Here is a 23,635-nt window from a genome sequence, read left to right on the forward strand (position 1 = left end):
CGTGTTGTGGGGGATGGTGTTGTTGCCTTTATACATCCTGGTTGTGTCTTCTTAGGGGGTTCTTATATTAAAATCCTCCTTTTCCTCTCTTCTTCCTCTTGCTCCCTCTTACTCCTCCTCCTCTTTCTCCTTATCCTCCTCCTCCTCCTCCTCCTCCCCCCTCTCTTCTTCCTCCCTACTCTTACCCCTCCCTTCTCTTACCCCCTCTCTTCCTCTTACCCCCCCTCTCCTCCTCTTCCTCCCCATGGTGTGTTTTGAGCTTAAAGAAGACGTGTACTGTATAGTGTGTCTGTTGGCCTAAAAGTCAGTGTGATGCCAGCTGTAAACTCGTGAACTTTAAACATGTGCAACATATACAAGAGAATTTGTTCTGTTTATGTTGGCCACACACACACAGCTTTGAACCCTTGATATAACTCCTCCTAGGTTTTCTATCTCATCTTTCCCTTCCTCCTCCTTCTCATTGTCTCTTCTATAGGGACCGGTGGTAGAAGCGGTACCGTTCTTGCCTCGCAAGCGAGATGTCACGGGTTCGATTCCCGGGCCGGTGGAAGTTGTTTGGACTTACTTCCTAGCCCCCATTAGTCCCTGTTCACCTAGCAGTAAAGTAGGTACCTAGTGTAAGTCGAAAGTTGCGAATTCGTATTCAGGGAGTTGTTGGAGCTTCCAATAACTTGATGACATAAACCACTGACTCTTCAGGCTTCTACGCCCTTGACTCTTTAGGCTTCTACGCTCTTTAACTCATGAGACATAAAGGCAAGCATGAACTTAGCATGCTTCCCTGTTGGGCGCTGTAAACGCTTCTGCGCTTCACCTTACACAAGGATGTAGGGGGGTGCCCAATAAAAAAAATAAATAAATAAAATAAAATTGTCTCTTCTCTACCACCTCCTCCTAATCCCCCCCCCCCTTCCTCAGCATCATCTCCCTCAGGCATATACCAAGTTATTTAGACCTACACATACAAGCTTTCACCACCACCTCGCCTCCATGACTAGTTTCCTAATATATAGGTCAGATTCATATATACTGTCGGTGAATATGATGTATTTCTTTGTGTACGAACCTCTGTCCTGCATGGCAGTGAACAGTGACATCACCCACATGTCTTTGTGTATGAACCTCTGTCCTGCGTGGCAGTGAGAAGTGATACCACCCTCAGTGTCAAGACCTGACTGAATTACTCAAAATAAGTAAACTGTACTCCAAGCTTTGTCAATAAATTTGTTAAACTAAAAAAAAAAAGTTTCCCAACGCTGGAGTCTTGTTTGTTGCGTCACCCCCTACCTAACCACCACCACCACTACACCATGCGCGGCCTACTTCGACCCCCCTCCTCTTCCCCTCCCCTCTCCCTCCCCCCTTCCTCTTCTCCTTCTCTCTTCCCCTCCCCTCTCACTGCATGTTATTGAAATAGTTTACTGGTAATTGGGTTGAGAGAAACTGCAGGTAATTGTGTTGGAAATAATGACTCGGGGCTTCGTTCTATACTTGTTTATTTTATTTTTTATCAAACCCAACCCCATCCCAAACCCATCCCAACCCCATCCCAAACCCATCCCAACCCATCCCAACCCCATCCCAACCCCACCCCCATCCCAACCCCACCCCATCCCAACCCCATCCCAACCCCAACCCAGATAGCGCGGTGGCGTTTAATCACCAGATGAAATAAGCTGCGGTGCGGGTAAGCTTAATAGGTAATTAGCTTATTACAATTAGTTCTATTCTTATATATGTCATTAACTATTTACCTGTGATGAAGGTCAGGAGTGATAATTGGACTATATCGTAATTGTTTAGCCTTTAAGTGCCTAATTGTATTTAATAAAGATGGTCAGTAGTGCTGTTGTTTCGGTCGTTGACGTTTGGGTTGAATTGGGTTGAGTTAGGTTGGGTTTGGTTGAATTGGGTTGAGTTAGGTTGGGTTTGGTTGAATTGGGTTGAGTTAGGTTGGGTTTGGTTGAATTGGGTTGAGTTAGGTTGGGTTTGGTTGAATTGGGTTGGGTTTGGTTGAATTGGGTTGAGTTAGGTTGGGTTTGGTTGAATTGGGTTGAGTTAGGTTGGGTTTGGTTGAATTGGGTTGAGTTAGGTTGGGTTTGGTTGAATTGGGTTGAGTTAGGTTGGGTCAGTTTAAGTTATGTTAGTTCAGGTCTGGTCTGGTCTTCAAATATAGTGATATTTTCAAATTTATTTCTGAAATCATAAGTTACTCTTGAAAGAATTAATATAAAACATTCTGAAATCTTTATATAATTAGTGAATGAAAAGGTGAATCAATTAATAAAGTTCCAGCCTCTTTTGTTGTCTTCAGAAACAAAAGAGAAACGAAAGAAGAAAAAAAAGGTGTATTCATTTGTAATTGAAAGGCTGTGATTGAAAAAAAAGTCCAATTGTCTTTTGAAGTCTTTAAGATGCTCAGTGTTGGAACAGAAGATAGAGAAATAATAGGAAAATATCTATATTCTTTCAATTGTTTTTAGAATAATGCGTTGAAATATTAGATTAATCCCCCCCAAAATAGGCTCGATGTCTTGGTATTCTGCGTTGAAACAAAACCTAAAAAAAATATAGATTATCTTAGAATTCTGCGTTGAAATAATAGACAAATAGAAAAATAGTCATAGAAAAAATAATTGTGCTATGAAATTACTTAGACTCCCTTAAGATACAGAACTGAATCCTAAGTTACAGTAGTGAAAGAAATACGTAAGTCTTTTAAAGTCATCATAATACTGGTCCTTGAAATCCGAGAAGTGGAACCAAAATGTCCTTGTGTGTGTACGTGTGTGTGTGTGTACGTGTGTGTTTTATATCAACGTGGCTGGTTTGTAGGTTGTGCGTGACTTATTATACCGAGTGTTGTGATGTGTTGTAACGACTGGTGGTGTGAGGACGTGGTGTGGTGAAGAGGGAAGTGAGTAGCTCCTCCTTAGGCAGACTGACCCCCCTCCGCCCTGACACCCATTCTGGTTGTCCCTGAGGAAATAAAAGGAACGAATACTTTGGATAATGAAGGTTGATAATTCTCTCTCTCTCTCTCTCTCTCTCTCTCTCTCTCTCTCTCTCTCCTTGCACACAGTAATGGGAGAGAGGCAGACATACAGAATTATAGACAGACAATGTGATGAACGGAGGAGAGAGAAGAGAAGTGGAGAGAAAGAGAGAGGAGAGAATAGAGGGAGAGAGAGAGAGAGAGAGAGAGAGCTCTATTATATTGTGTGGTTGTCCCCTTTTCTAGCTGAGTTGCGTCACTGCGGTAAGTGTGTGTGTGTGTGTGTGTGGTGACGTGGCCAGTGTTGTTGCCATTAATGACACCTTCTATTTAATTACTACTAATTACTCCACTCCTGTTAACTACCAGCTACCAACCGAGTGCTAGTTGAGGCTGAATTAATTCTCATTTGTCATGTAACAAGTGACAGCACGCCTGGGTTTGTTACGTCTTTCTCCAACGTTGGGTAAATGTGTTTGTGGCTGTCGTAAATATAATGTAGGTCGTGTTTATTGTTGTAATATATCTCAAATTATCTTCCTGTGTCATGTTTGTCTTGTGTTTTTTTTATTTTTGTTTTTTTTATCGTGTTGTATTTCTAAAGTATTATTCTATTTGTTTTATTAAGTATGATTGTGTTTGTGTTTTTGTAATATTTTATCATTTTTTTTACGTGTTTTTATTTATATTTAATTTATTTTTATGTAAATTATATTAAATTAGTTTTGATATACGTAGCTTGGTGTCGGGTTGTTGTTTTATCAGTTAAGGGGGGAACTTGTCTAGTGAGAATCTCTCCCTGAGCTGGCGCCAGTGGCCTCCCTCTCCTCAACTCCTCTTCTTCCTACCCCTTCCTTCCCCCTCCCTCCCTCCCTCTTGCTCTTTCTCCTCCCCCTTCTTCCTCTCCTCCCCATCCTCGTCCTCCTCATCATAACTCCCTCCCTCACCCCCTCCTCCCACCACCCCCAATGAATCACCACTCGTTTCCTCGTCTTATTATTTCTTTTATCAAATTTTTTTATACCTGGGTGTCGAGGACGAGAGAGAGAGAGGGGGTGTGTCATACTCTCATGGTAAGGGGGTTGTTGCTGCTCATTACCTGGTCATACCTGGTGGAATATATTGCAGAACGAGAGCATTTCTCTGGAACATATACCAATAACTTTTAAGTGTTATGGTATAGCCTTTGTTAGGGTTAAGTATCATAGACGATTTAATTCACGAGATGTAATAATAATAGTGGATAAAGTGTTAAGGGGAATTTGGTTACTTCCGCCAAATGATTTACACGTCCTGTTTAGAGCTCGTACGTAGCGTGGGCAAGATAGCAATAGCCTGGTTGATCAGTCGTCATACACTAGTTAGTAAACATCCCTCGTGTGTTAGGGTTAAGGTGAGATGCTGGGAAGTGTATAGGAAAAAAAAAGAGTTCTTGGGTTCACCAGTTTGTTGTGATGGGTGAGTGGATGGTGTGAGACAGGCGTGTGGATGAGGGATGGTTGGAGGATGTGAGATACTTGTGGATTTGGTCTCGGGTGTGGATGTGTGGGAGACACTTGGTTATGACCTGTGTTTTACTTATGGTCACCCCCCTCCTCCTCCCTTAATATCACGGAAATAATTACCACCATCGGCCTCTTATTACATTAGCATTAAGAGATAATTGATGGGTTATTGACCGCGGATCATTGACTGTAGTCGATCTGTGGCGAGTGGCGATAAACAGGACGGGACACACACACACACACACACACACACACACACACACACACCACACCCACCACTTTTCTGTATTTGTTTATGAAGGGTAAGCCGTTTATGTATATACTTATAACTTTACAACTGATGATAAATTTTAGGTTCTGTATCTAGACAACTCTCCGCCTTTCCTGACCTGACTGAGGGGTGTATTTCGCACTTGAAGCCACTGACTAATTCACGGTTACCCTTTAATAGATAATTGATATTGTTTTATTTTTTTGTGTTTTCGATTAAGGATTGATGATGAGATGAAATAAACTGGGGCTAATCTTCAGGTGAACAGATGTTAATATACCTGTAGCAGAAAAATGTATAATTTTTTTTTCTCTTCCTACAGGAGCAAGAAGCCGGCGCTGGAGAGGATGGAGAGCGTGCTGGATGAACGAGAGAAGTTCGGGGTGCCGGACGCCATCCTGCTGGAGGACTACCTAAACGAGCAGGTCTTCATCGAGAACCTCAAGAAACGCTACCATGAGAACCTGATTTATGTAAGTACCCTTGTGTGTGTGGGGGGGGGGTTGTGATAGGTGTTTCATATCTTGAAGACTATCACATTATATGGAAGACTTGTTCTGTGAAACCTCCATATAACGGACTTTCATCTCTATGTTCGCTAGATGGAGATTTCACATCTAACAAACCCTCGATATAACGGATTTTCCTCCCAATATAGTCCGCTAAATAGAGTTTTCACTGTATAAAGTGTACTTGTACCTTGTCTATCTTATATCAAACATTAATATCGACGGCATATGACCTAAGCTGTTGTGTCACCAGAGATGTAATTACCACAATCACTCAATCAATCATCTCAATCAATCAATCAACCAACCAATCAATCAACCAACCAACCAATTAATCAATCACTCACTCGATCAACTCATAATCAACCAATCAAACGTTAATGACTTCGCCCGGGTGTAGGCAAAGACATCAAGGCTTTTCAAATATTTAATGGTGAGTCAGCGAACTTTTTACTTTCCTTTCATCACCAAGACGCCAAAAGGTCCCCCCCCCCCCTCCCCCCTCCCTCCTCCTCATTATAACACAGTGGGGCCTTGAAACCTTTTCCCCTGTGACGCATCGACGCTTTGTGTAACCCACCTTCAGTCTGACGCAGGTGACTTGTGTGGCTGTCCCTCTCAGTCAGTCAGTCAGTCAGTCAGGAGAGCCAGGTCAGTCAGTGAGTTCAACAAGTCAGTCGGTAAGGTCATTCAGTTAGTAAGATCAACCAGTCAATCAGTTAGTCAGTAAGGTTAGCCAGTCAGTGAGTTCAGCAAGTCAGTCATTCTGTAAGGTCAGTCAGTCAGTCAGTCAGTACAGTCAGTCAGTCAGTCAGTCAATAACATATACAAAAGCGATGTAATAGTCGGGAGTGGCTAATTAGAACACAGGTGAGCAGGTGAGGTGCGTGTGTATGTGTGGAGGCAACACAGGTGAGAGGAGAGTCGGTAGTAATGGAGTGTCGTCATTAAGCCGTGGCCTCTTTTTTTAACCCACATTAGGTGAGTAACACGGGGGGGAGTCGATGCTTTTAACAACATTTAACACTGAAACAGATTACGGAATATGTTAATGTTATAATCGATGATAAAATATTTAGTGTTGATACGAGATAGCGGTTATTATATTTCGCCATATTGATTCACTGATAACGGAGATGGAATATTGGTTGATAAGTTGATATCACTCACTTAGGAAAACTCATTAGTGATATCAACAAAGAATGAAGACGGTGTTGTATCAGTGATTAGTAGTGATAAGCTGGTAACACTGTTCACATAATAATAATAATATAATAATGAAAATAACGATGATAATAATAATAAACGACGATGATAATAGAATAATAATTTCACGTTAGTATCTCGGCAAACGTGGCTGCGTCTTATCTGGCCATGGTTAAAGCAGCATTACCTTGATGATAACACCCACCTAACGGTAATGACTGTGTTGGTATTTGTATTAATATTTCTGATTAAACTTTCCAAGGATTCCGGGTAACGAGAGAGAGAGTCTTAATAAACTAACACAGATTAAGAGAGTCCTGACACCACCAGAGAAGAAGCCAGACAGCCACAGAGACAGTTTGTGGAGACAGTTCCTTCAAGGTGATGGTCGCTATCAGACCGGCTTTTATATGCTCTGATGACCACCACATCCACCACCATATCCACCACCACCACAACATCCACCACCACTACCACCACATCCACCACCACATCCACCACCACCACCATATCCACCACCACCACAACATCCACCACCACCACAACATTCACCACATCCACCCCCCACCACCACACAAACCCGCAGTCATGGTTGTGTAAGGATTTAATTATGATGATCTAATTTTAGCTTTGGTTTATTTCAAGAGTATTTGGTTTAATGTTATATTCTACGTGTGTTTTAGTGACAGTGTGAGGTATAGTCTTTAGTATTCTCGGCGGCCATACTGTAATCCTCCAGGAGTGTTGTGGTGTAAACAAGGTGGCTCATGACTGTATTAAGTGTATGTAAACACGATAACACAAACATTTAATATTCGATGATAACTGATAAATAATGTATTGATAAGAAGTAATTACCGTTTGTTATTGTCAATTAATCTACAATATGTCAACGATCATATGATTCTAGAGAGGTGTGAAATGTGGGAGAAATAAATTAATAAAAAATAAATAAAAAAATTGTCCGAAGAATTAGTTGTGTATCACCTCTTCGATTGGGTTAGGTTAGGTTAGTTTAGGTCAGGTGTTAACAAGGGTGTGCCAGCGGACAGGTGACAGCCTCTGAGAGTTCCGGTGCCGGTGACATTAGTTAAGCTGTGACGTCACATCCGATACGCGTGACGTCCTCAGCTGTAAGCCTCCTCGTCCCTGGGGATTGATAGCTGTCTACCCTGGCCCTTGACACACACACACACCTGACATACATACATACATACACACATACATACATACATACACACATACATACATACATACATACATACATAGTAATTGGCCTTCCTGACTTAACCAAACCAATACGTATTTATATCAAGGTCGCAAGATATTAAGGAGTGCTAGCTGGTTTATGGTAATTAGGAAAAACAGGTGTGAGGAATATTACATCATGCCGGACACCACTCCCATATCTCGTCACTACTGTTGATAGATAGGTAAAATTTATTGACCACAAAAAATATGCAAATTACACAGATAAAAAACATTCAATAAAACATGGAATATAAACCCAAACCACAAAATTTAAGCGAAAAAACCACCACCAATCACTACCACACCACACCTCTCTAGCATATGTTAACACCGGTTTGTATTGCCGTGGAACAAACTTAACTTGAGACCACACCCACAGTAGGTTCTTATTTAATTCTTTATTTTTATACCGATGTGCTGAACGGATCTGAGTTATCGGATACCTCACCTATGACTAGTGGACGAAATCAGACTTGAAAATTTTTAACAAAAGGCCAATATACTATTTTTTTTTTCATTTACAGTTATTTTAGGTGATAAATCGTTTCAACCCGCGACTGTGGTGCAAGTGAGGTAGTGTATGAGGGGGGGGGGACTTCCCTTGACAAGAAAACAATGTATCTTGCTCATTATACACACTGTCTTGTTTCTCCCTCATTATAAACAATCATTAAGGTAATTAGTCCATGTTTTGCCACGTTTACAGTATAAAGTTCCTTCATAAAAAAATTCCTGGGTGTTGTACCGTCAGGTGAGGTGAATATATTAAAAAAAAATTTAAAATTTGGGAAATAATTTTTTTAATAATATAAACGTGAAGATAACAGGCGATTGGTTTTAAATATTATCATAAACAAGTAACATTAACTCGGAAAGAAATTTGATGTCAAGGTGGTGGGGAGAGAGGGAGGGGGTGGTGGGGGACGAGGGAGGGTGAGGTGGTGGGGAGAGAAGGAGGGTGAGGGGTGGGAGGGAGGTGAGGTGGTGGGAGAGGGAGGGTGAGGTGGTGGGGGACGAGGGAGGTGAGGGTGGTGGGGAGAGAAGGAGGGTGAGGGTGGTGGGGGACGAGGGAGGTGAGGGTGGTGGGGGACGAGGGAGGGTGAGGGTGGAGGTGAGATGATGGAGTGTCAAGTTGTAATTGTTTCTAGGACAGCTGCCACCACCAGAAGTTCCTCACCTTGACATACCTTACCTGTGTGTGTGTTGGTTAGTTAAATGTTTTTGAGTACACACACACACACACACACACACACACACACACACACACACACACACACCACACTCATCTAAATTGTAAACTACACCATCCCCGACACCGCCCTACAACAGACCGTCCGAGAATTGCTGTTCGACACCCAACCGCATCCAGCCCATACGTGCACGAACTCGCTATAAAACAAGTCCCAACCATTGTAAAATTATCACATGTAATAAATCAGTGTATTCCTCCCAGAAACACTCCACACTGTCACTATGTTGAAATGAACTGTATTTAGCTGATCCCATCTAAGTTACTATATGTCTTATTGCATATGTCTTTATTTATTAACATTCCCAAGAACTGATATACCTAGCCTTTCAATAAACCGTTAATTATTATTATTATTATTATTACACACACACACACATTCTGACTTGTATGTATCTCAGTGTTTCATATTGTCTCTTTTATCTCTCTCTCTCTCCTCTCTCTTTATCTTTCCTCTCTTTATCTTTCCTCTCTCTCTCTCTCTCTCTCTCTCTCTTCTCTCCAATAGATCATTTCCAAGAATCAGTGTACGTCGTGTGTTGTGTAAGTGCCACTGTTAACTTGTGGTTAAGTAGGACTACGAGTGTAACAGGTCTTGGAATGCAGTCGAAGTATTACATAAGTGTGTGTGTGGTGTGTGTGTGTAGTGTGTGGGTGTGTAGCGGTGAGTATGTGGGTGTTTGAATGTGAGACTGTGGGTGTGTATCTGGTGTTGGTGCGCTATGTGGGTGTTATGTGTCGATGTTGTCATGTGGTGGTGGTCCTCATGTGATAGTCGCCCTCTTAGTAATTTCCTGAGCGTTAGAGGGGGTGTAGGCGTCGGAGGAGAAGCCGCTAAGTTAGGCAATGTTTCCTACCCACACATGTAAACATCTAGGTCACAGTTGGTCCTCTCATTTATGTTGTCAGAATACACTTTTATGTGGACTTTGCGTGTAATGATTGGTCCTTGTATATCATTACGTCTTCTGATTGGTTCTTGAGTAATTACGTATCACTCACCAACCTAGACTTAATCTGACTCGACCTAACCTAACCCCGAAAAAGATTCCTGTCAGTCCTCTCTCCCATCCATGAACCCTGAGACTCATATGAACCTATGAATCCGAGACATCACACATAGATGGCCTACTGTGTGATGTCTCGGATTCTGATTCATGAATGGGAGAGAGAACTGACGGGACTACTGATGGGCAGGGGACGGGGGGACTGTACTGTACATATCTAAAACACCCCCCCCCCCTCCCCCACCGCCGCCACTTAATGACAGATACTGTATCACTCCATCCCTGGTGTTTACTTCACGTGATAAAACCTCATCTATTTTAAAACAACTCGAGACGTCTGTGTTGATAACGTCCATGGGAGAGTTGTGGAGATATAATATTTAACTCCATAGCCTCGAATTGATTCTCTTATGGAGTATATGAATGAAGAAAAAACTGGCCATACAAGTATAATCCGAGTCGTTGGAAAAGAATGTGATAGAATTTAGTATTGGGAATTCAGCCACGTCATCAGTCCTGTAAAAAGCACTGGGATATAAGCAAAATAAACTAAGGGGGTTAATCTTCAGGTGATCTGATAATCCTAAAATGGTATAATTGATCCGAATGATTGTAATCCTAACCCAGTGCTTACCTTTCCTTACTGACAAACTGATACTTATTTTCCCTCGTGTGAGGAGTGGGTGGGTGACGTGAGAGCATCGTGTGCAGTATTCCGACACCACTGGATTGTTTGTTTACATAGGAACTCTACATGTGGCGTCCCAGCAGCGGTTGACATTGGGTGATGAATACAATATGTGAATCACCGTCGTGTACATTATGTTTTTATTTACGAATTAGTTGTATAATATTATGTTCTTATATTTGTATTAGTCTCTTGTGTATCATGCTACCATTGTCTTGTATATCATTCATACACATTATCCTTGACTATATAATTAAACAACGGATTGAGGGGGGTGCAAGTGATCCCCTCCCCCCTCTCATCTCTCCCCCCTCTGACCCCTCCCCCCTCTCATCCCTCCCCATTCTTGAAAGGTGTAAGCAGGTGTGGTGTGGAAGGTGTAGTGGATAAACCTAGATAAACAGTTGCTTGTGAATATTGGTAATTTATTAGTAAAGTACGGGCGGCCGTCCTTTGGTGGCTGGCGGTCACTGGTGATATAGTGTTACGGTGTGAAGAGCGTCTGGGTTAAAATATAGTTGCTAAGTGAAGACATGATTAGGAAATTGAGGTTTTTATTTTTTTAGATGGTAAAAATATTCAAACTAGTGGGTGTGGTGTTAGGCAGTAGTGGTGTTTTCGTTGTGTTGTTTGATTCAGTTATTTGAATCTCTTGTTTTCACTAACAACACACTTGATCCTCAGGGGTGTTGCACTGATGGGTGGGAGGGTCAGTGCCGCGTCTGTTGTGTGTGGGGGAGTGCCTCTCTGGTCATGTCGTTAGTAACTTACTGGTGCATCATATATATATATATATATATATATATATATATATATATATATATATTTATATTATGGAGTAATGATAATTATGTTCCAATCATCATAAACCCAGTGTTGGATGAGGACTCTCCCCCCATATTTCCCAGTGCTTGGCAGTAAGAGTGACTTATGGTTGTTTGTTTAATCTTCCAGAACTATTATGTATCGTACATTTTAGTGTCTCCTGTGTTGTATTACCTGTTATATTTAAATTTTCTTTATTTACCCGACTCGTCAGTTGACAGTCAATAGTTCCGGTATCCTTTATTTAACAATATCGTCATCCCTCATTAGTACCAGTGTCAAAGGTTATCGGCAATATGTTTACCAAATGTGTAATAGTATCAACATTCATGAATCATTAAAGTTTTTGACGATGTTTACTTTTCCTAATTTGTTGACAATGTTGTACTAATGTTTACTTGACCCCCGACAGACGTACATCGGGCAGGTGGTGATCTCCGTCAACCCGTACAAGGACCTGGGGCTGTACAGATGAGTACCTGGAGAAGTACAGGAACGTCAACTACAAGGTCCCGCCCCATGTGTGGTATCTCTCTCTCTCTCTCTCTCCTCTCTCTCTCTCTCTCTCTCTCTCTCTCCACTCCTCCAACCATTCAAGGTCGCCATTCACCCACCCCGGCCTCGCCATTCCCCACCCCAGCCTCGCCATTCACCCACCCCAGCCTCGCCATTCACCACCCCAGCTTCGCCATTCACCCACCCCGGCCTCATTCACCAACCCCAGCCTCGCCATTCACCCACCCCAGCTTGCCATTCACCCACCCCAGCCTCGCCATTCACCCACCATCGCCCCTCTTCTTCTCCACTCACCAAAGTGCCGTGGTGGTCTCAGGTGAAGGTTGTGTGGATCAAGTGACATCGCTCTCAGGGTGATGGGCAACAGATTGTGGACCTGTGTGTGTGTGTGTGTTCTCTCTCTTCTCTTTTTCCTCTCTCTCTCAAGTGTGCAACACCTGCCTTGCTACTCGTGCTATTGCACCTGTCGCGCATTGACCTTTAACCACAGGTGTTGATCACGCCCCAGGTGTTGTCATGACCTACCAGGTGTTGATCATGACCTACCAGGTGTGACCATGACCCCAGGTGTTGACCATGACCCACCAGGTGTTGATCGCAGGTGTTAACCATGACCCACCAGGTGTTGACCATAACCCCAGGTGTGACCATGACCCCAAGGTTGACCATACCCCAGTTTGACCATGACCACCAGGTTGACAGACCCACCAGGCGTTGACCATGACCCACCAGGCGTTGATCATGACCCCCAGGTGTTGACCATGACCCACCAGGTGTTGACCATGACCCGCAGGTTTTGACCATGACCCACCAGGCGTTGACCGACCCACCAGGCGTTGATCATGACCCACCAGGCGTTGATCATGACCCACCAGGCGTTGATCATGACCCACAGGCGTTGATCGCCCACCAGGCGTTGACCATGACCCACCAGGTGTTGACCCTGACCCACCAGGTTTGACCATGACCCACCAGGTGTTGACCATGACCCACCAGGCGTTGATCATGACCCACCAGGCGTTGACCATGACCCACCAGGTGTTGACCATGACCCACCAGGTGTTGACCATGACCGCCAGGTGTTGACCATGACCCACCAGGTGTTGATCAGACCCCAGGTGTTGATCAGACCACCAGGTGACCATGACCCACCAGGTTTTGACCATGACCCCCAGGTGTTGACCATGACCCACCAGGCGTTGATCATGACCCACCAGGCGTTGATCATGACCCACCAGGTGTTGACCATGACCCACCAGGTGTTGACCATGACCCACCAGGTGTTGACCATGACCCACCAGGCGTTGACCATGACCCACCAGGTGTTGATCAAGACCCACCAGGTGTTGACCATATAACCTGTGTACCTCTTCTCTCTCTCAGGTTCGCCATCACAGAAAATGCCTACAGGTCCATGACGGCCGAAGTCGCTGACCACTGCATCCTTATTTCAGGTCAGTGCAGCGTCATCTGGTCATCATGTCATCACCCCATCACGTCATCACCCCATCACGTCATCACCCCCATCACGTCATCACCCCCATCACGTCATCACCTCCATCACGTCATCACCCCCATCACGTCATCACCTCCATCACGTCATCACCTCCATCACGTCATCAGCTCCATCTAGTCAGCTCAACCCGGATCTTTACACCCTTTTAACGTCTTAATTATGGGTTGCTTTTTAGATACCAACAGTCGCTGTGTGTATGTGTGTGGTTCGTGCTCCGTATAGAAAGAAAAAGAGTGTGTGTGTGTGTGTGTGTGTGTGTGTGTGTGTGTGTGTGTGTAGAAAAGGTGTTTTATTGTGTATTTAAGTACAGAAATATAGGTATGATAGGAGATAGAATCCATCGATTCACCCACCTACCCATCCATCCATCCATCCATCCATCCATCCATCCATCCATCCCACCCACCCACCCCACCCACCCACCACCACCACCCACCCACCCACCCCACAACAAACCATATCTTAACACCTTCATTAGAGCTGAAAGACCCGAGCGGTGGAACATAATCTACACATTGCTTTATTCCTTCGTGATGTCCCCCACTAACTGTGTATGGGGGTGTTGACAGTGGTTACCCAGTCGCTTCCAGGCAAAATACAAGTGTGAATGTTGCGAAGGGCGTGACATTTTAACCATCAACATTCACTCATTTTATCAGTCACGATGCTTAATGAAGAACGTGTAAAGGTTACCCGGTGGAGGTAGAGTGGTTGAGATAATACAGGCTGGTCACTACAACACCAAACCTTTGTTAATAAAAAAATGGTTGAAGAAAAAAAAAGCAAATTTGAATTCCGGTGAAAAAAAAGTTGTGGTAAATGCGATTAGTCGTAAAAATTCTCTCTCTCTCTCTCTCTCTCTCTCTCTCTCTCTCTCTCACAGATGAAAGAAAGAGATGACTAACACAACGATAACTGCCATGAACAGAACCTAACTCTCCCTTGCCATGTACCGTTGTATCAGACTGCCCTTCAACACTTCTCACCGCATTACAACCAGAAAGATTCGTTGTATTTGGCGAATATTTTAACGAAGTCTTTTGTTCGTTGTTGTTTTTTTAGCGAGATTTGTTTTGGGATGCGAAGAATATTTTATGCGGTGGTTAAGTGAGTCTTTGGTATGGGTGTGGTGGAGGCAGGCGGAGGGGGAACCATTTGTGTGAACCGGTACTAGTTTATGAGGGTTGAGTGTGGTATGGTAAGAGGTACGGTGAGTGTGTGGTATTGAGGGTTGAGTATGGTATGGTAAGAGGTGCGTTGAGTGTGTGGTATTCAGGTTAAATAAAATCTGGTGTCAAATCATCGGGTGTCTAATCTTCAGGTGAACCCTAATAAACACGGGAGCTAGTTTCTTGTGCACCCCCTGACGTAACATACAAGCACGCTCTCTCTCAAAAGGAAATTTTATGCTCTTGCTTGGTGATGTAGCTATGGGTCAAGTGTCGGGTATCAGGTTGTGGGGCCGTGACCTTTAGTTCCCGAGTCAGTAGCCATTAGGTGGTCATGAGGCAATAAAATGCAACACCAAGAGGATCACCTGAAAATTAGACACCCCGGCTTATTCCACCTCAGGTTTAAACACCCAAATGTTAACCTTACCTTTCCTAACAAACTAAACTAATCTAACATAACGAATTAACTTTACGCTAACCTAAGAACTAATTTAACGCTAACCCAACCTTATCTAATCTAATCCTGCCCGGGTATCGTTTAGGGGTTTAATTAGGTGAAATAAGCTGCGGGGTTAATGACAGTGGCTCAGTGTTGACAGAGTAACGAGCGAAGCCTTGAGACAGAGGGCCCGTTGGTTAATGGGTCAGCCTGTTATCAGTTAAGTATTAGTGGAGTGTTGGCTTCTGATGATAAGTGTTATCGGGGCTGGAGACATCGGTGCTATCCTCACGCTCCTACCATAACTGGGTGTACACTACGGGCAATAAAAGACAGGCGAAAGTTCGTCTGGCGTAGCTGTAATGTAAAGGAAGGGTAAACTACAGGCGTTATGGATTGCTCATGTTGGCGCTGTTTTTATAATATTTATCCATTAATTAGCGGTAATCTATTTTCCCGATGATTACCTTTTTAAATACGTTTCATATTCATCCACAAACAACAGAATCAGTTCAGTTATATCACTTGACCTTAACTACCCTAACTTGACCTGGCATATTTCCTCATTGACTACTGACCTCAGACTGTGTTGAACAATGTCGCCAAAAGAGACAGTTAGTTCTTGGTGTAATGTGAAGCACGATTCGTCACTGGGGAGGGAAAAAGTGACGCTTATGTGACAGTTTTATACAGAGCTTCACAATTTAGTCTCTTGAGGACACGGGTTTTAGTGTGTAAACAGTATAACGAGTCTCATTCTCTGTGTGTGTAAGTGTCCCCCCCCTCCCTGAACGCTCCACATGCGTCTTCAATTATCATACATCACCACCACACTCGCCAAACTCCTATTCGTTTTGTTTCTTTTATATATACCGACAGTAGGGCTTAAATACCTATCATATACGTATACTGATTAAGTCTATATTTAGCCATTAATAAACAATATGACTTGTTCTTGCATGAGTTATGGTGTATGATAATTATTAGTATCACCCAAGATCATTTCTATTTTAACTAATCAAGAATCGTATTTTTTTTGTATTGGTTGTAATGCTGTCTGAGTTTGTGTTAAGTTACATGGAAAAAACTCGTGATATGTATGCGTGATAATTGGTAATGGAAGAATAAAGACAGACAGACAGACAGACAGACAGACTCGTGTTCGTTATGCCATTCTTATCGTATACAGACGGAGTGATGCCCAGTGTAGTGACCTGGGTGTGTGTCATCATCTATGGGCGGGGTAGTGGGTGGCCAGGATGATGGGTGATGACCATGGGTGGGTGGTGACACTGGGGTTGGTAAGCAGTTCCCCAGGCGACCCTTCACATCGCGTACATGAACCAACAAACATGGAAGTGTTTGTGTGTCATGGGAACAAGCTAACTCTCCCACACATATCCTTGATTGATTTATATAACAGTATATCTTTTAACAAACCCTTACCACTGTGAATCTGTTAATGTTAATGGTTATATATATATATATATATATATATATATATATATATATATATATATATATATATATATATATATATATAATATACACCAAAAATAATGTGTATCAGTTATATAAATAGTGTATATAGATAAATCAATATATATATATATATATATATATATATATATATATATATATATATATATATATATATATATATATATATATATATATATATTAACATTCACAGTGGTAAGGGTTTGTTAAAAGATATACTGTTATATAAATCAATATACTGTATGTCTTGGCGTGAATGTAATCAAGGTCAATGGTGTTATTCTCTTAAGTTCATCATGAAATTCTAACCTAACCTAAACTAAACTAAACTAACCTAGCCTTTATCGCCCTTTAATATTTTGTTGAAATTAGTATTATTTTATTAGATACGGTTACAGTAGGTTAGGATTACTTAAATTTAGTTAAAAAAAATGTTCTATACTGGTTGAGGTGAATAAAATTGGCTCCCGCGACCATGCTCGTACTCCCCTCCCTCACCGTCCTCCCACACATCACTCTCTCACCAGGCCGGGAGTGAGATAGCCGTAATGGTGAGGGAGAGTGTTTGGCCAGCCAACAAGACGTGTTGTTGTAAGGTCCTGGTGCACCCGACGCCATTATCTTACTATTATATGACAGGGGACGAGAGTCGAGCTTAATACCCCCCCCCCCCGTTACCTACCCTTACCCATCCCTCCTTCAGGAACTCGTCTGCGCCTTCTGCTTTGGGTGTTATTATAAGACCTTGGTTAGTTACACAGGCCGTCATCACCGTGTGTCAAAGAGGCGCTGGTTGGTCGGACGTGGTAAATACCTGGCTGTCACTCCTTCAGTAGCTCGTACACGCCTTCTGCGATAGATGGTGGTGGTGTCAGTGGCACACAGGCCCCCATTATCTGGCTATTATATGTCAAGGGGCGCGGGTGAACAGTCGCTACCACCGCCAGTATCACTATCTTTTTGTTGTAATTATGAACTTGCTTTAAGATCCTCGTTTAAGTAAGGGTGTTAAGGTGACGACTTCTGGTGTATTGTAGTTGGTTGGTCAACATCCTCGCCTCGAAAGGGTGTGGTCCTGAGTTCGATCCTTGGCAAATTGAGTTTATGGTAAAGTTTTCTTATACTGTACACCATTTACCCCTAGTTATATCTTACACACACGCTGTTGACTAAAGTTAGCAGTAGTGTTAAGATATAAATACTTTGTGTGGAAGGTCTGAGTACTTTCGTTTTATTGGACATATTTACAGTAGTTGGTAAAAATTTCCTTAATAAGACCTCGATAATAACCAGTTTTATGTTTTTTTATTTATTTTTATTAAAGATTCGACTTGGTATGTGTGTTTGTGTGTACGTTCACCGCGGCACCAGCTAACGCTCACCCCCTGCTGCCTGTGTTTATATCCGGATAGTGCTGGGGGGGTTGGTAGTAGTTTGCTCCCCGCTCAGCACCAGAGACGGCTGCTATAGTGGGGAGGAGCAGGCAGGCGAATGGAACTGAGGAGGCAGGAGTGGGGGAGGTTGGGGAGATGGTGGTTTTGAAGTATTGCCAAGTGGTGAGAAAGAAGGTTGATGGAGGAGAGTGAAGGAGGGAGAAAAGTAGGGAGGGGGTGTAGTTACGACCGAGATGGGAAAGAGGGGGAGCTTGGGTGGTTTGAAGGAGGGACGGAGTGTTTTTGGAGAGAGGTTAAATTTAAGCTTTGGGAAGGAGGGGGCGGGAAGGAGTTTTGGAGAGCGGATTTAGGTAGAGGGAGGGGTTAATTGTGGAGGGGTTTGGGGAGGAAGAAGGATAGTTGGAGGGGTGGAGTGGTTGGGGAAGGCGTAGTGAGTGATAAGTCTAAGGGCCTTGGTCGGGCCAGCAGTGTTTAGATTATGCCTAGAGTGGAAGGCGAGGAGGATGAGGAGAGATGACATACGGGATGCTGAATGATGGGGTGAAGGAAGAGAAACGGGGGAAGGGATGGGTGGGAGGGAAGGGAGGGATAAAGGAGGGAAGGAAGGAATAAACGAGGGAAGAAATAGGAACCAACCAAAGTAATCCTCACTAGATGTAAGTACAGTGTGTGTTTTATTTCATTTATTTATTCTAGAGATTGTGTATTGTTTTAACTGGTGTCTTAATCGGGGAGTTTAAACGGCCGCATTACTTAGTGGTAATCCCAATCCACTGTTGTTGACCCTGTAATGTAAATACTGTTGTGTGTGTGTGTGTCTTGTAAAACATAAAATTATACAGGCGTAAACGTTCTCTCTCATCTCTCGTATTCTTCAGAGATCTGGCGTCCGACGTTTTCAATCACTCGCTATATAACCACTAGATACTTATCATGTGCAGAAAATTTCACGAGTACAGCCAAAAAATCCTTTAAAATATGTAAAAGTCCTTCAGTGTCCCAGCGAAGGGGGGGCTCCTCTCCTCACCACACCCTCCTGCACGCCCTCATCGTCATCTCGACAGCTAAATTAATCCCACATGCTACTTAAGAAATTCCACCAACTATTCTTTAACTTCTGGAGAACACTGATCATATGAATGTTTATCAATTTCAAAACGGTCCCTAAAACTCGGTTGAGGGACACTTTATTGACACAGTATTGAATAACACTTTATATTTATGTTGGAGGTGTAGATGAACGAGGGGAGGCCACGTCTTCCAAGTGTTGAGGGAGAGGTGTGTTTCCCCTCGTGTTGTATCTCATTACGAGCTGCTATTTCAAGGCTCTTCCCCTCCCGCCCTACACGGATCGTTCCTCTTCTGTCGCCGAGCATCAGCTGGGGATCTCTTTGTGTACACTTGTCTGCACTAGGAAGTAATTTTACGCCGTAGGTTAACAGACGTCTCTTGTATGAGGAAGTTAATACAGTACATAACCACAAACCATGACATCAGTTGTTTGTCACTCACTATTTACCCTCTGATATTTCTTTCCACGTTATTTTCCTGGTGCTCGATAAATCTGCTAAATAAGAAGTACAGAAATGTGTAAATCTGGAAAAGAAAACTCGAACAATTAACCTTCGAAATTTGCCAGTGCTCGATAGTATTAACCAGGACGCTTGTCGATTATGGGTGCAATGCTTACTGTATATTTTTGTGTGCCAGATATGTTTAAAAGTTTAATTCCATGACAGTGTATTACTAATTGGGTTTAACAGATATAAGTTTCGCTAAGCAAACGTGGACACTGTGGGATGGTGAAAGAGCTTTAGGCTGCCGTCCCTCCTACCATGGCTATTTCAACCTGCCGTCCAGACCACCCCCTCCCTAGGTTATCGTTGTAAACTTGTAGCTGCACCCTCCTTCCTCCTTTCTCTTGGTGGGGGGCGGTAGAGTGTGTAAGGTAGATGTTCTTGTTATACTTTCTCTGTAAGATCATACAACTGTTTTACCTGTTTGTTCATACTGTTATAAAATCATACATTTCTCACGTGTTTGTGAATAAAATAAGTTATAAATTTATCGTGTTAAATTACTTTCTATCTCTCTCCCTCATATATATATATATATATATATATATATATATATATATATATATATATATATATATATATATATATATATATATATATATATATATATATATATATATATATATATATATATATATATATTATTGCCACAGTGAAACCTCAACTTAACGGACTATATAGAGAGGAATTCCGTTATATTTAGGGTCCGTCAGATGTGAAATCTCCCTCTTAACGAATTATAGAGATGGAAGTCCATTAGATGTGAAACCTTCTATATAATGAATTATATAGAAAGAGAAGTACGTTATATGGAGGTTTCACTGTATTATGGCCAATATCTTTATCTCGTGGCTTGGGTGAACCAGGGATTGTGGTGGTGTAACATATTGGAGAAGTTGAATCACGAATAATTGATGATCTGGGCTGACCAACAAATGAGGTGAGGTGATGCTAGGACAGAATAATAGTATGACTGATCTCTGACAGGTCCATGACTCGTTCCCTTTCCTTTCAGGTGAGTCAGGGGCCGGTAAGACGGAGGCCAGCAAGCAGGTGTTGCGGTTCCTGGCGGCGACATCTCTTCACCGGCGGGAGATGGACCGTGTTAGAGATCGCCTCCTACACAGTAACCCTCTACTGGAGGCCTTCGGCAATGCCAAAACCAACAGAAACGACAACTCCTCCCGCTTCGGCAAGTACATGGACATCGAGTTTAACTTCAAGGTAAGATAGGTGTGGGTTGTTAGACGCTTCGTTAACTAAAGGTTTTGGTTTTGAGATACAAATCCTATCCTAACGTTAGCAAGTGATTATAACATTGAGCTAATTTGCTGTGGTTTCTTGCACCACTATCTTGTTCTAACAATCATATTGTCTCCTTATCACACGAACTGTGAGGGCAATGGTCTTCAGCAGAATCATAATAACAAAGATGGCAGATATCTTATAGACCAATGGCCTTTTCTCGGGCCAAAATGCAGCACTTGCCCTTGTAATTGTAATTTTGGAGCAGAAAGAGAAAGAAAAGGCCTTCTTCTTCTTTGGGCCACACAGTTCAACAATTTGGTACATCCAGAATCAAGGAAAATTCAAAGCAGGTGCCTTACAGGTCTGTGATGTAAATAAATGAAAGTCTAATATCCACAGAACAAATCCTTTTATTTTTTTCGTGTTGATAATAATGCATGGGTTTTCAAGAAATATATCATGGTAGGTTATTTTATTGCTAAATTATTTTATTTAAAAAAGTCAAGAGATGATTGGTTCATAAGCTTTCATGGGTGTACGGATTGTCGGTGGCAAAAAACTACCGAGTCTGAAATCATAAAGACAAAGGAAAATTAGCCCAGTGTGATAGCCCCCCCCCCCCTCCCGCTAAGTGGCTTAACCATATTATCAGAACTACTGTACTGTATATGGGTATGCGACACCAGATCACCCTCATTTCCAATTTTAAGGAAATTTTGGGATTTTTGAGATAAATTCAGGTGCATCTTCCTTGCTCATCCATGTACATAATAAGTAGTGCCTCCGTTTTATTTTGATTTTGAAATTGCTACACTTAAGAAAAAGTAAGTTATGAGAGTATCTTGTGGGTATGAAAGTGTGTGTGTGTGTGTGTGTGTGTGTGTGTGTGTGTGTGTGTGTGTGTGTGTGTGTGTGTGCACCAGGTGCATATATGCATATACTGTACAGTACAGTATGTATGAATGTTTGTGCAGGAAAGATAAAGACCATCAACCTAGTGTGACTCGGCTTATTAAGTCCATATCATAATTACGTCACGCCATCTGCTGTCGCCTGCTGCTGCTAGAACCATCCTTAATATTTAAACTGTTCAGTTTATTACTAACTAATGACCATTCAAGACAGAGACATTGCCCTTTGCAATGGAAGTACTGTACAGTGGTCCCTCGGTTAACGAGCACAATCCGTTCTAGAAGGTTGCTCGTTAACCGAAAAACTCGTATACCGAAACCATTGTTTCAATGGGTTTTTGGGTAATTGGTTCCAGCTCACCGAAAATTGCCTAAATTCAACAAAAAAGGTTGAAAGGTACACTTACTTTGAGCTGTGTATGTAGAAGGCTCCTGGATGATGATGATGATGGGAATTAGAATGGGGGTGGAGGAGAAGGGAGAAGAGTAGGCATTGGGGAGGAAGAGAAGTCACCCCATGGTGCCATTTCACCCATAAAATTTTAGTTCTCTTGGTGTAATTCAAGATTATTTTCTTTAAATCAACACTGCACTGCATTATATATTGTCAATATGTAAAATAAACTTCAAAATGACCAATAATTTGCTTGTAAACACAGAAAAAATGCATTTAGTTGAAGAGTCTCAAGCAAGATGTTACCTCCACTGAAAAGACAAAAAGACTGACGCCTGTATGCTGTGTTGGCAGGCTGGATGGCGTGCCACAAACTAGTGACCCTACCTTCAATTATGTTCAATAATTGTTAAAATGACTAAAAAATTAAATATTAAACCTTTAAAATTATTGAATAGTATGAACTTCGTGATATTTACTAAAAGGGTAAGGAATTTAAGCCCTAGAACCGATTACTGTATTGGCAGACTAATACTACTGCTGGTGGACCGCCAAATGCAAGCTAAAACATGTGGAGGTCGGCTCGTAGGAAACTCGTTAATCGAGGGATTGCTCATTAACCGAAGTTAAGAATCTTATGGAAGGTAACTCGTTAACCGAGGCGCTCGTTAACCGAGGGACCACTGTACTGTAATCTTGACAAGGGTTGTAAATTTGTAATTTGTGTAAGTGTGTAAGATAAAGCTTGGTAATGCTGACTAAATCCTGTAAGTGGGAAAAATAAGATTACAGTACAGTACTGTATTATGGTATTTGCAATATTTTATGTAAATATAGATAATAAAAGTTGTACTGTATAAACTATATATTTTTATTTTTGTATTTATTTTTAATCATGTGTCTTGTTCACCAGGGTGACCCAGTTGGTGGACACATTCTGAACTACTTGCTGGAGAAATCACGTGTTATTCACCAGGAGATTGGAGAGAGGAGTTTCCACATATTTTACCAACTTCTTGCGGGTGCTCCTGATGAACTGATAGAGAAACTCCATCTTCAGAGAGATCCAGACACCTACTTCTACCTCAGACAGGTAAAAGATGATGGTTTACCCTCTTCTTAGTTTTAAACAGTTTGATGGAGTTTTAACATTGTCTACTGTGTGTCTCATATACTATACTATACTATACTATACTATACTATACTATACTATACTATACTATACTATATTATACTATATTATACTATACTATATAGCTTTTATGGCTCTTGGTAAAAATATAACTGATGAATGTGATACAGCCTCCATTGCTAGAATTTTTGTTTAAACTGACTTTTTTTTGTCACGTTCTCATTCTCGTGGATCAATTATATTGAATACTGTATTGAAAAAAAGTATACTGTAGTTTACATATCATTAAGTCCCATACTGTACAGTACTGTATATTGTGTGTAAAAA

At 42.1% G+C, this 23,635-nt stretch overlaps 1 protein-coding gene across 1 annotated transcript in view; it reads left to right on the forward strand.

Moving 5' to 3' along the window:
* Positions 1-23,635, forward strand: part of LOC121867196 (unconventional myosin IC-like) — a 47,264-nt gene that overhangs the window by 7,324 nt on the left and 16,305 nt on the right. Inside the window, 6 exon segments of the mRNA XM_042367005.1 lie at positions 5,097-5,247; positions 11,922-11,977; positions 11,979-12,032; positions 13,409-13,479; positions 20,639-20,847; positions 23,090-23,269. Coding sequence (XP_042222939.1) covers positions 5,097-5,247; positions 11,922-11,977; positions 11,979-12,032; positions 13,409-13,479; positions 20,639-20,847; positions 23,090-23,269 — 721 coding nt within the window.

This window comes from Homarus americanus, unplaced genomic scaffold, assembly GCF_018991925.1.
Source record: "Homarus americanus isolate GMGI-L3 unplaced genomic scaffold, GMGI_Hamer_2.0 scaffold6317, whole genome shotgun sequence".
Classification (NCBI taxonomy): domain Eukaryota; kingdom Metazoa; phylum Arthropoda; class Malacostraca; order Decapoda; family Nephropidae; genus Homarus; species Homarus americanus.